Source organism: Phacochoerus africanus, chromosome 4 (assembly GCF_016906955.1).
Source record: "Phacochoerus africanus isolate WHEZ1 chromosome 4, ROS_Pafr_v1, whole genome shotgun sequence".
In the NCBI taxonomy this organism is placed as follows: Eukaryota; Metazoa; Chordata; class Mammalia; order Artiodactyla; family Suidae; genus Phacochoerus; species Phacochoerus africanus.
Genome location: NC_062547.1, coordinates 88,883,128 through 88,896,303, shown reverse-complemented (window position 1 = coordinate 88,896,303; position 13,176 = coordinate 88,883,128). Strand labels below are relative to the sequence as shown.

General features: G+C 42.5%; 1 protein-coding gene across 1 annotated transcript in view; it reads left to right on the top strand.

The window, feature by feature from the left end:
• The window catches only part of SERINC5 (serine incorporator 5), a 117,692-nt gene that overhangs the window by 88,227 nt on the left and 16,289 nt on the right, over positions 1-13,176 (top strand). The window contains exons 6-8 of the mRNA XM_047778190.1: positions 5,471-5,682; positions 7,802-7,897; positions 10,856-10,982. Coding sequence (XP_047634146.1) covers positions 5,471-5,682; positions 7,802-7,897; positions 10,856-10,982 — 435 coding nt within the window. The remainder of the gene's footprint in view (positions 1-5,470; positions 5,683-7,801; positions 7,898-10,855; positions 10,983-13,176) is intronic.

Below are 13,176 nucleotides of genomic sequence, written 5' to 3'. Positions count from 1 at the left end.
ACATGAGTGAAAAGATAGCAGTAATCTTTTTATTATTTGGTAAATATTAGAGTAAGCACTCATGTGCTTATGGTCAGTTTTTAAAATATTTACAGCACATTGAATAGTCATACAAGTAGCGTTCCAAACATATTTCAGTATTTTTCAAGTCTGAATCTCTACAATAATACAGATTTCTAGGTCTAAGTTGTGCTCATATTTAAGTTATTACATGTTGTCTTGCTTTTTGAGTCATCCCTGAAACCTAGTTTTATTTGTTTGGGATTTCTAGTAGATTGCTCTTTTTTTTTCTTTTGTTTTTTTGAGGCCCTCACACGAGGCCTATGGAGGTTCCCAGGCTAGGGGTCTAATTGGAGCTGTTGTCACCGGCCTACGCCAGAGCCACAACAATGCCAAATCCGAGCCGCATCTGTGACCTACACCACAGCTCACAGCAACACCGGATCGTTAACCCACTGAGCAAGGCCAGGGATGGAACCCACAACCTCATGGTTCCTAGTTGGATTCGTTTCCACCGCGCCACCACGGGAACTCCAAGTACATCATATTTTGAGGCAGCAAGGTTTTCATAAAGGTAAGCAAAATGGGCGACTGTAGTTTTATGTGACCCTGTTTTTTTTCAGTTATGTGGAAGAAACAGGCACAATGAGTTGGAAATACATTTTAATCAATTAAATATCACTCTTTCCATTGATGATTCTTAATGTACTTTCACTCTGAATTTATTAGACAAAATAAATACGTCATCCTAAATTTTTTTCTGAAGTTTTCACAAATAAACTTCGAGTAAGGAACTCATGGTAAAATATTAATGTCTTTGATAGTGAGTGCCTGATTTGCACATTAAATGATGTGTTCTCTTGAGAAAACTTGAGCTTCTTTGCTCTGACTTTATTGTTTTGATTGATTCTAAAGCCATTTTCCGGGACTAATTATCGATGCCAAGTTTTAACAGGCAGTTTGGAAGAGTTTGGTTGCTTTAAAGACTTTCCAGAAACCAAGCTTCAGGAATGGCTTAAGAGCTTTTCAGCAATTGATATTCTGGCTTTGAGGCCACTATCCCAACAAAATCCCTTTTGTCTACATACTTATATTTGGTTGGTCTCTCTAAAATTAGGATTACACTAGAAAACATACTAATATTGTTATTTTCATGTACATTCATCCAATTTATTTTTTTAAAAATTTTTTGACAGTAATTCTCGGCTTAGACGGTTAGTCAAGAAAAGATAATACTCATATCACTTTTCATGAAACTGCTTAAGTTTTTCTTCCTTTTTCCTTTCTTTTTTCTTTTTGTAGAAATCTTGAGAAGGAAAAGATCCCAGAGGCCATGGATAGAAAGGCCATGGGCCTGGACACCAGAAGGGCTACAAATTTTAATGCCCTTCACTCCCAGGCTTTCTGTTTTACTTGAGGCATATGAGTTGGCTTTTCTGACCTCAGTTTTCATGCCTGTAAAGTGATGCGATTCGACTAGATGTTTAATGTGTTTTTTTTCCTTTTATTAGGAGATATGCTGAGGCATAATAAAAATTTTATGAGTCTGCTTGAGCAAATAGAAAGGAGCTCCAAGGAGCTGTACAAAATAAAAGACTTAAAAAAAAAAAATTGGAGTTCTTAGAGTTCCCATTGTGGCTCAGCAAGTCAAGAATCCAACTAATATCCATGAGGATGCACATTTGATCCCTGGCCTTGCTCAGTGGGTTAAGGATCCGGTGTTGCCATGAGCTGTGGTGTAGGTCACAGATGCAGCTTGAGGTCTCGCATTGCTGTGGCTGTGGTGTAGGCCAGCAGCTGTAGCTCCAATTCAACCCCTAGCCTGGGAACCTCTGTACACCGTAGGTGTGGCTCTAATAACAAAGAAAAAAAAGGGTGGGGGGGCGTTCTCTTGTGGGTCAGTAGGTTAAGGATCTGGCATTATCATTGCAGGAGCTCAGGTGGCTGTTGTGGTTCAGGTTCAGTCCCTGGCCGGGGAACTTTCACATGCTATAAGTGCAGCCAAAAAAAAAAAGACTTTTTTAGGCAAAAGGGAGCAAAGACAAAGAAATTATATGAGGCAAAACAGTGGGTTGGTTATTTTGTGATAACTTTACGTTAGAGGATGGCAGAGGTCCACCAGTTAGATTGCCTAGACTAGTGTTAATGACAGGATTCCTGATTGACTGGTTTAAGATTCCATTTCTGGGAGAGTTCAAACTCTAAGCTGTCTTGGTTTGGTGATCTGAGGCTTAGCATAAGTGACTCCATTTTGAGCCTTTTGTCTTGGTTTTAACATTTCTAGGTCAAATTTTATTATTTGAATTATCAATTCTGTATCAAAACTGAAATAACAAAAGGTAGACAGTATTTTCAGGTGTTCCCAAGGAAAACTCGTTTTTTAGGTTTTCTAAATTTTAAGTACATATTTTTGTTGGGTTTTGTTTACTACTAACCCTCACCCCAAGCCTGAGCCCAGCTCATAACCTGCTTGCATACATTCCACCTTGTTTTCTGGTCTTTTTTTTTGCCTTTTCTAGGGCCTCTCCCGCGGCATATGGAGGTTCCCAGGCTAGGGGTCCAATCGGAGCTGTAGCCACCAGCCTATGCCAGAGCCACAGCAATACAGGGTTCGCGCTGCATCTGCGACCTGCACCACAGCTCACGGCAACGCTGGATCCTTAACCTACTGAGCAAGGCCAGGAATTGAATCTGCAACTTCATGGTTCCTAGTCAGACTCGTTAACCACTGCGCCACGACAGGAACTCCTTCTGGTCTTTTTCTAATCTTCATCCAAGTGCTTCTCACTGAGCATTGATTGAGAATTTTTTGAGTGTTAACTGTGTGCCAGGTACCAAGAGCATAAAGATGAATCATGGCACTTATGTGGAATGTCTCCAAAACGAATGTCATCAGGAGAAACAGCTGAGTCTGGAACAATAGCAATAGCAGCCACTCTGCTCCCATTGCTGCATCGGGTTATTTTCTAACAGTTGGCAGTTCTTGCACCCACTCTTCATTAAGCACCTATTACTTACCAGGCATTCGACAGTAGGAGAGCAGCAGTGAACTCAATGACATCTTGTGCTGTGTAACATACATTCTTCTGGGGAGGAGGGGGGATAGATAATCAACTTAAAATCAAGCAAATAAGAATAAGTTCAGGAGTTACCGTTGTGGCACAGTGGAAACGAATCCGACTAGGAACCATGAAGTTGCGGGTTTGATCCCTGGCCCCGCTCAGTGGGTTAAGGATCCGTGAGCTGTGGTGTAGGTTGCAGACACAGTTTGGGATCTGGCGTGATTGTGGCTGTGGCGTAGGCCAGCAGCTATAGCTCCGATTGGACTCCTAGCCTGGGAACCTCCATATGCCACCTAAAAAGACACACACACACACACACACACACACACACACACACACACACACAGAGCAAGTCCTATGGTAAAAAGTGCTCTAGAGAACAAGAAAGCAGGGCGTGGGAACTGGAGAGAGCGGAGCAGGGAAAGGCTTTTCGTGATAAGGTGTAAGAGAGATGGAAGTGGGGGAGAGGTTAGGGTTGAAGGTTGAACCTTGGGAATCTAAGCAGAAGTTAATTGTAAGAAAGTCTAAGAAAATCCTTCTTCGACTGATGACATGGCCCAAACGCCTAGTGAGTTGACACATGGTCAGCAGTGTTCACCTCTTTCTGTATGATTCATTCTCTCCCCATGTCATCAGTCACCATGTGGCTCTTTCCTTTCTCTAGTCTCATTTTCTCTTCATTTGTTTTGTGTGTCTTCCATGTCAGAATAACTCCATGGTCAGGGTGCACCTGGTGCAGTTTCAGGAGTATGATGGTCATTGCATTTTGGCCTTTCTTCCCCATATTCTTTGTCTCTGGCTGCAGTGACTTTTTCATCATTGACACATTTTCGCTGAGTTGCTTGAACACGTCCCAGCTTTGTGCAGACATTAAGGAAGTTGCTTCCTCCGAAGGTTTCTGAGAATGTGGTTACAAAGGGCCATTTAATCCTAAGTCAGATGACGGTGATTCAGTCCATCGCCCCGTTGTTGTTCTGTCCCCTTCACTTAGCGCTGCTAAGCACTCTTTTCTTTGTTCTGAACAATTTCTATAGATGGTTGAACCATGTCCCTTTCCTTTATTAGTATTTATATAAACTTGGAAGCATGGTAACCTCTTTTAGATGCTTTATTGTACATCCCATTAAAATGTTTGCTTTTCTCCTGGCTGATTTTATTCTTCACTTACTCTATTTGGTCTATTTTTTTTTTTGTCCTTTAGGGCCATACCCAAGGCATATGGATGTTCCCAGGCTAGGAGTCCAATCGGAGCTGTAGCCGCCTGCCTACGCCACTGCCACAGCAATGCTGGATCCCAGCCTTGTCTGCAGCCTAGACCACAGCTCACAGCAACACCGGATCCTTAACCCACTGATTGAGGTAAGGGATCGAACCTGTGTCCTCATGGATGCTAGTCGGGTTTGCTTACCGCTGAGCTACGATGGGAACTCCTCTTCACTTTTTTTAATGTCACATTCTCCCCTAATCATACCTGGATTGTTTGGGAGACATGGTACTAGTACAGATTCTCCCTTCCAGTGCAGAGACAAAAGAGCTGAGGTCTTGGCTCCGTCTTCCTGAGTGAAGTTCATTTGCTTCTTTCTCCCTAACAAGGAGAGTGGCATCAGCAGAAGCTGCTGGCAGCACTTGGAGTAAGAGACTGGCACCTCCAGGCTCTGTGGTTTTTTGTTTGTTTTTTTGTTTTGGCCACGCCCTAGGCCAGGGATTGGACCTGCATCACAGCAGTGACCTGAGCCACAGCAGTGATAATGCTGGATCCTTAACCTGCTGTGTCACCAGGAACTCCAACGGGCTACTTTTTAATACTGCCAAAACCTGTCCCAGGGTAATTGTCATCCAGAATGGGGAAGCTAGAATAAAGAGTGTGGATGTTCATTTTAGTTGATGAATACACTTGAGTAAAAAGGAATTTTTTGGAGTTCCCATCATGCCACGGCGGAAGCGAATCCAACTAGGAACCATGAGGTTGCAGGTTCCATCCGTGGCCTTGCTCAGTGGGTTAAGGATCTGGTGTTGCCATGAGCTGTGTGATGTAGGTCGAAGACACGGCTGGGATCCTGTGTGGCAGAGGCTGTGGTGTAGGCCAGCAGCTATAGCTCTGATTGGACCCCTAGCCTGGGAACCTCCATATGCTGCGGGCGCAACCCTAAAGAGCAAAAAAGCGGGGGGGGGAATTTTTTCAGTGATTAGGAGAAATTCTAAGCTTGGGCCAATCCTCTTTTTTGCATAGATGCCTGTACCTTCTAACTACTAGTTAGGAAAACCACAGGTCTTTTGGTTACCTGGGTTATGATGGCTGGGACTGGCCGGGTGGTGTTAGCTCCCAGTGCCTGAGGGATAGATGTTGTCTGAGAACCAACTGACCTGTTTTTTCTCTTCTTCCTCTTCTCCACTTCCCGGAGAAACAGGACTGCAGGCACGGCGACCAACAAGCTGTGGTATGCCTGTCTGTCCTTGGTGACCCTCATCATGTACTCCATCGCCACGGGAGGCTTGATTTTGATGGCAGTGTTTTATACACAGAAAGATGGCTGCGTGGAAAACAAAATTCTCCTGGGGGTAAACGGAGGCCTGTGTCTGCTTATTTCGGTGGTAGCCATCTCGCCCTGTGTCCAGGATCGTAAGCATGGTTTTTTCTATTCTTCCTTATTTATATTATAAATATCTTTGAGCAATGCCACCCCCCCCCTTAGAAAAAAATTATGGTCATTCCTTAATTTACCATGGATGGGGTCAGCAGTGGGAAAGGTGGGACTCTCCTCTTCATTTACTGTCCTGGACTGAATGGGATAGTCAAGCATGCTTTGTGGCAAAGACTTGAGTGTAATCAAGTCAATAAATAAGGAGATAGATGTTGCCATCATGAAATAATGTACTACCAGGAACCTTTAGTGGATATTTTCCCTATTATGTCTGTATAAAACTTGAATGAATGAGAAAGCTCTGGAAGGAGCTGTTTCTGGGTTCATCTTTCACCTAAGACCCCTGTGGACCACAACTCGAGGACAGCGTGGTCCCAGAGTCATGAAGCAGGAAATCCAATCTGGCTCAGCCAGCAGCTGGTCCCAGGAGCTAACCTTTCTCAGACCCAAGCCTTTACTCAGCAAAGCCAGCAGAAACCTATAAACCTCATCTTGGGGAGTTCCCGTCGTGGTGCAGTGGTTAACGAATCCGACTAGGAACCATGAGGTTGCGGGTTCGGTCCCTGCCCTTGCTCAGTGGGTTAACGATCCGGCGTTGCCGTGAGCTGTGGTGTAGGTTGCAGACGCGGCTCGGATCCCACGTTGCTGTGGCTCTGGCGTAGTCCGGTGGCTACAGCTCCGATTCAACCCCTAGCCTGGGAACCTCCATATGCCGCGGGAGCGGCCCAAGAAATAGCAACAACAACAACAAAAGACAAAAAAAAAAAAACCTCATCTTGCTCATGGTAGTTTCAAAGCCAAATGGAAGAGCTGATGGGATTTGAAAGTGCTTTAGAAAATACTGGTGTAAATTATCTTTTATAAATGACTTCTAATATCTTAAGCTAGTATGCTTTCTTTGGTTATAGAAAGAAATGTCCCTGGTCTAATGGTTCTTTTTTTTTTTTTTTTTTGGAGGGAATTTTTTTTTTTTTTTTGATGTTTCTTATATGTCTCTTTTGATAGGTGTTGAAAATGTACTTGACATTCAGGTTTCTGGATAGGAAACGTACAATATGGCTAATAAATTGATAGCCCCTTGCACTCTTTCTAACATCATTATTTAAATAGGCAGTTAGTATTTAACAATTTAAAAGTTTTCCTATAATAAAAATATCAAGTTCATTATTAAAATTGAGATTATGACTGTAATTAGTCAGTTAAGAATTTCCTAAAACATTGTTAATATTCAGATTAAAATATTCTTTGGGTTCAGTCCTGTCTTTGGAAATAGTTATAATATTTTGAAATATTTGGTTTAGTGCCATTAGTTGTTAACATGAGTCTTACTCCCATGTCAAAGAACAACATTGTGAAAGGGTCTATTTTTATAGCTTTATTAGCCATTTTAATTCTGGAAATAAATTTAACCAGAGGAAAGGCTGGGTAAAACTAAATCCTTTCATGTCAGCAGGTAGGTGAAAATTTCACCCAAAAAAGGATAAATCCCTTTTTTAAAAATCACATCTTGGTTTCTCTTAACTCTCCAACAGTTTAATTTAAATACTGTAATGTTGAAGCTCTGGTGTTCCCGTGTTCCCAAAAGTTTTTTTTGTCCACTGCAGGGTAAGAGCTTTTTCCCATTGTCATAAACTGTGAGTGTCTGATGGCCTTGTTGAATCTGCAATCCAAGCCTTCCCAATACAATCCATCATTTACCCCACTACACTGTGTAATCTCACCTTAACGATAATGCCTTTTCTTTGGAGATCTCGTGATTTAAGGAGATTTACTGCTGTGATTTAAGGAGATTTACTGCTGTGGAAGCCTTAGGAGACAGGCAGTGTGTTTCAGCACAGCTATCGTTATCACACCAAAGTGCTGGGAGAAGTTGGCTTCTCTAGCAGAGCAGTTAGGCTCAGTGAGTCCTTCCCGCTCCAGTCTCATTAGTGTTGTCTGAGAAACATGTTATATACCTTTTCTTTTCTTTCCTTTAAAGGTAGGGCTCCATGTTTTCAGGGCTATCATTTGGGGGAGACCTCTTTTTCAGGCACATAGTCCTTCTCATCATGGAAATGTAAGACACCGCCTTCAGATCTGCCTCTTGCCATTTTCCAGGTCAGCCACACTCCGGGTTACTGCAGTCGGGGCTTATCAGCTGCTACGTCACGTATCTCACGTTTTCCGCTCTGTCCAGCAAACCCGTAGAAGTAGGTAAGCCGGCCTCGTTAGGGAGCTTTTGCTTCCATTTGTGGAGTGAGGACTTTGTCTCGATGAGCTATGGTTTAACTGTTAAAGAGACAATAAATCAACATAGAGCGATGATCCAGGCTTCTTCATTAAATAAAGTTCTTCTTGAGGCATCTGGACACGAAACTCCCTTCTCTTGTCTCCCTGCTCTGCAGGGGAGACACGAACCAAAGAGGGCTCTTGAATTTGCTGGTAGACCTAACCTGCATTTTCCTGCTCAGAAATATTCAAGAAATACTCAAAAACAGTCAAGAAATATTTTTCTATTAGTAGGAGGAGGAGGAGTATTAAATGGTTATTAATCACTTTAGTTCAGGTGGGCATTTCTCTAACTATAACAGAAAGTGGAAAGAGCTTGGAATGGGAAGCAGGAGACAGAATTTGAGCCCAACCCAACCCTTTCCTGGCTGTGTGGCCTTGAATCAGTCTTTTTAAATAGCATTTATTTTTAGAGACGACAGGACATGCTTGAGCTTTGGAATTGGACTCCCTGGACTTATTTACATGACCTGGTTCTTCCACTTAAGTAACCTGTGTTAAGTTACTTACTTTTTAATGCCTAGTCCCCTCACCTTTAAAATAAGAATTTTAGTTAGCAAGAAATTTATTTAGCAAGAAAATACAATTCCTCTTTTATAAGTGGTTTTTAAGAATTCAGAGTGTGTGTGTGCGTGTATATATATGTACAGTTCCTGACATGAAATAGGTACTGTATAAGACGTAGCTATTATTCTCGTAGTTACAATGAATATTTGAGAACTAGAAAAGCGTTATTATATTACACGTTATTATACAAGTGCTTGAGCTTTCCCAGCAAAAAATCCAATTTTCTTTCTTTCTTTTTTATTTTTTTGCTTTTTAGGGTCGTACCTGCGGCACATGGAAGTTCCTAGGTTAGGGGTCACATTGGAGCCACAGCTGCGGCAACACCGGATCCTTAACCCCCTGAACGAGGCCAGGGATTGAACCCGAATCCTCATGGATAGTAGTCAGACTCGTTTCTGCTGCACCCCGACAGGAACTCCCAGGACTTATTTTGACTTCCAAACTCATTGTGTTTCATCATCTTTATCACTTTTGTGATGAATAAGTGTGTATGTAAATGCATATACATATATACTAAATGTATGTATGTTTGCGTATATTTGATCTTATATAAGTCACGGTAAATACATGTACTCTTTTTTCTCTAGAATAGAAAATTGAAGTTGTTTTCTTTTTTTAAGTTTAGAAAGCAAAAGCAAAGATAATTTGAGGGGGTTCTTGCTGTGGCACAGTGGGTTAAGAATCTGATGTTGTTTCTGAGGCCATGTAAGTTCAATCCCCAGCCCAGGGCAGGGGGTTAAGGGTCCTGCATTGCTGCAGCTGTGTTAGGTTGCAGCTGCAGCTTAGATTTGATGCCTGGCCTGGGAACTTCCATATGCCGTGGATGTGGCCAAAAAAGAAAAAAAAAATGGAAATTTTAGCATATACATGTACTATATGTGGTTCTTGCCTGTATAGCTATTTATAGTGCAGTGTGAAAATAATTGTAGGTCTTACATTAAATATAGTCTATCCTGGATATAATTTTTTTTTTTTAAAAGCTAAATCTTTTTAAAGATTGTCTTTATTTAAATCTAGTCTAATTTAAGACTTTCTTTTATGAGTGTTTTGACTATGTATTAATCTCTGGTTTTAACTTAATGAGGTTTTTGGTTATGACATTTTTCTTCTTAAGGGTAAGTATCACTTAAATACAGAAACAAACTTTTATTTTTGATTTCGGGTGGTACTGCTTAAACAGCAAAGTTCATATTTTGGTCAGTTTGGTAAAGACAGTTTTCATTGGCCTAAGAATAAAGATTCCTCAAACCACAGCACACACAGTTAAGTTTACAGTTTCAAGTGTGAGTACCAGTAATAATTTTAGTTCAACTCCAAACTCTTTAGAATGTCATGTTTGTAAAAAGGTTTTGAGCCTGTTATTATGTGTTTTTGTTCCATACTTTGGGGCAGAGTTGGCAAAATTGAAGACTCTGTGTTACCTTAAAAGTAAACACCTACTGATGGTAATATGATAGAAATCTTTGTTACGTAGCCTCTCACAGTTTTTTGAAACTCTAGACCACTCGAGGAGGTTCCCAGGTTACAGCCTGAAACACGTTGTGACTGTCCTGTTACCAACAGTAAATGACTTCTCGTCTGGGTGAAGGCTGTTGGCCAGAGGGCAGTTACTGCTGGTTCCTGATTGGTTGTTGAATAGTCTTGGCACTCCTCCAGAGGGTAGATACGGAGCACGCTCAGTTATCCGCACGTTATCTGCTGCCCAAAAAACCAAAAAATGGACCCAAGTTTACTTTTCTGTGTGTGCGTGTGTCTTTTTGCCATTTCTAGGGCCATACCCGTGGCATATAGAGGTTCCTAGGCTAGGGGTTGAATTGGAGCGGTAGCCGCTGGCCTACGCCAGAGCCACAGCAATGTGGGATCCGAGCTGCGTCTTCAACCTACACCACAGCTCACGGCAACGCCAGATCATTAACCCACTGAGCAAGGCCAGGGATCGAACCCGCCACTTCATGGTTCCTAGTTGGATTCGTTAACCACTGAGCCATGGCGGGAACTCCCCAAGTTTACTTTTTACTGTTGTTTCAATAGTGCTGAAAAAGAGCAAACCTCTTAGCAGGTCCTAGAAGTGAAGAACCCATTATCACTGAGCTGAAACCCAAGCGTCTGATTCTGAGAGCCTGCCTCCGTGGGAGAGTGTGCTTTGCAGGAGCAGCAGTGTAGTCTCAGTCGAGGTGGGCGAGAGTGTAGAAATTAATTCCCAATGATGCAGCTTCACGGTTTGGCACTGCCTGAATCTTCCCAAAGAGACTGCTTCCTTGAGTTATAGCGGCCATTTCTAATTTGGCTCTGATTCCTCTCTCTTTTCTTCACCAGTTCTCGATGAACATGGGAAGAACGTCACCATCTGTGTGCCTGACTTTGGTCAGGACCTGTACAGAGACAAAAACTTGGTTGCTGGACTGGGTACCAGTCTCCTGTGCGCCTGCATCTTATATTCATGGTAAGTTTCCGGAGTTACCTGAGGCCATCTCTGCAGACTTTAAAAGTACAAGAGGAGAACGTAGGTACATTTTCATAGTGTGTGGTAGCCAAACAAATACCATCTGTGGAAGAGCGAAGGCATAGCCTGAAGTGAAAAGGTGGTATTATAGCATGAAATCTAGGTGTTTGGGCTTCATTTGCCTCACTTGTATTTCTGGGGGGTAAGTAAAATAAATATATGATAATGTTGCAACCCTCAAAAAGATAGTTGAATATTACTTGCTAAAGCATTTTTGGAGGGCAAGGGAGCGCAAAGTGAGGAAGAGATGGTATGTGCCAGAATGTTTTGGCAACCTTCTCCTCCAAGAGAAAATACCGTTTGTTCTTTTGTTTATGGAAAGAGTACAAAGTACTATATACACGGTTGTGTTGTGCTTGGTCAGGAGGGACAGGAAACAACCCTTTTCTTTCATGCTAAAAACCCCCTTTTTATGTTAAGGAGGTGAGGTCCTCCTCCAAAAGTAGGTAAGATACACAAGCGGCCTGTGTTTCAGTTGCTTAGGGTGGGGTTTATTCCACCTTTAAAATGTGTAAAAAATACAAGAAGGAGAAAAGTAAAGGATAGAAATGGCAACTTTCTCACTAAAGGTATTTCCCTGATGATCAAGCTTCTCTTTGACAGCAGAGAAGCTAAACCTAAACATGAAAGGGTTACCATCAAAGAGAAGCTTGATCATCAATGAAATATGTACCTTTCGCAGAGTTCCCATCGTGGCACAGCGGAAACAAATCCGACTAGGAACCATGAGGTTGTGGATTCCATCCCTGCCCTCGCTCAGTGGGTTAAGGATCTGGTGAGGTGAGCTGGATTACTGGATTTCTGTGAGCTGTGGCGTAGGTCACAGATGCAGCTCAGATCCCGAGTTGCTGTGGCTGTGGTGTAGGCCGGCGGCTACAGTTCCAATTTGACCCCTTTCCTGGAACCTCCATACCCCAAAGATGTGGCCCTAAAAAGACAAAAAGACCAAAAAAAAAAAAAAGATAATTGACAGAATAAAATTAAAGTTTTCGTGAGTCGCTGAATGCCTAATCCCACATGAAAAAAAAATTGTCTCTTAGATAAAATAGGATTTAGATTTACTGTAAGCCCATCAATGGAAAAGATGGCAAAAATACTATTTAATGTGCTGATAGAATTGCCACTAATGGTATTAGTTTGTGGTATGGAATTTCCACCTTTCAGATTTTCACTGATAAAGAGAAAATGATAAATACAACATTTCAGAATTTAGAGGCACCTTGGTAGAGGTCGGTAAAGTTTAGTCTAATATTCCCAAGAGATAACTTTCAAAGCTGACAGCTGCTACTTAAAATCTGTCTAAATGCCAGTGGCAAACATTAATGAATGTTTTGTGATTAAGCTGCAAAACCATAGCGTCCAAAGGGGCGAGAAAATAGAAAACAGCTGCCACACCGGCTGGAAATGAGGAGTAACCAGGCAGCTCTAGGGTGTTGGTGTAATACACGGCACGAACCACTGCCTCGTGATGGCGGTTGAGTCCTCTCAGGGCTCGGTGAAGTGCTGCTCTGGGGTGGGGGTGGAGGAGGGCTGGAGGGATGTCTGGGTGGCTGATGTTTGCTCTGATGACCCACCACAGCTGCAGGAGGAGTTGGATTTGAGAACTTGACAACCAGGTGTCTTGGAGCTCACGGGAAGGTGTGTTCAGGCCTAGGAGGGCCTTGAAAAGGGGAGTGCTGCCAGGCGTGGGAGGCAGCCCATTAGGGGGGTTTCAAATCTTGACGTCCTAGACTGAGGATTCAAAGGCTGGAAGATGTTGTCAAAGGAGGCTGCATTGCCTGAGTGAAAACTGTCATTTGAAGGTGATTGCAGGAATATCTAGAATTCTTGATAGAAACTATAGGAAGCCAGAAGACTGGGTGATGGTGTGCATTGAAGAGAGAAGAAATCACCCATTTTCAATGAAAGTCCAAGATTGTCTGGGATTGGGAGTTTTTTTGGTAAGGTTTAGAGGTTCATTGTGCTGTGCTGTGTTCTCACCCATCTGGAGTCTTCTCACCCCAACACACACACACACACACACACACACACACACACACACACACACACACACACACACACACACTCACACCTTTTGTGTGTGTGTGTGTGTGTGTGTCTTTTGTCTTTTTAGGGCCTCACCTGAAGCATATGG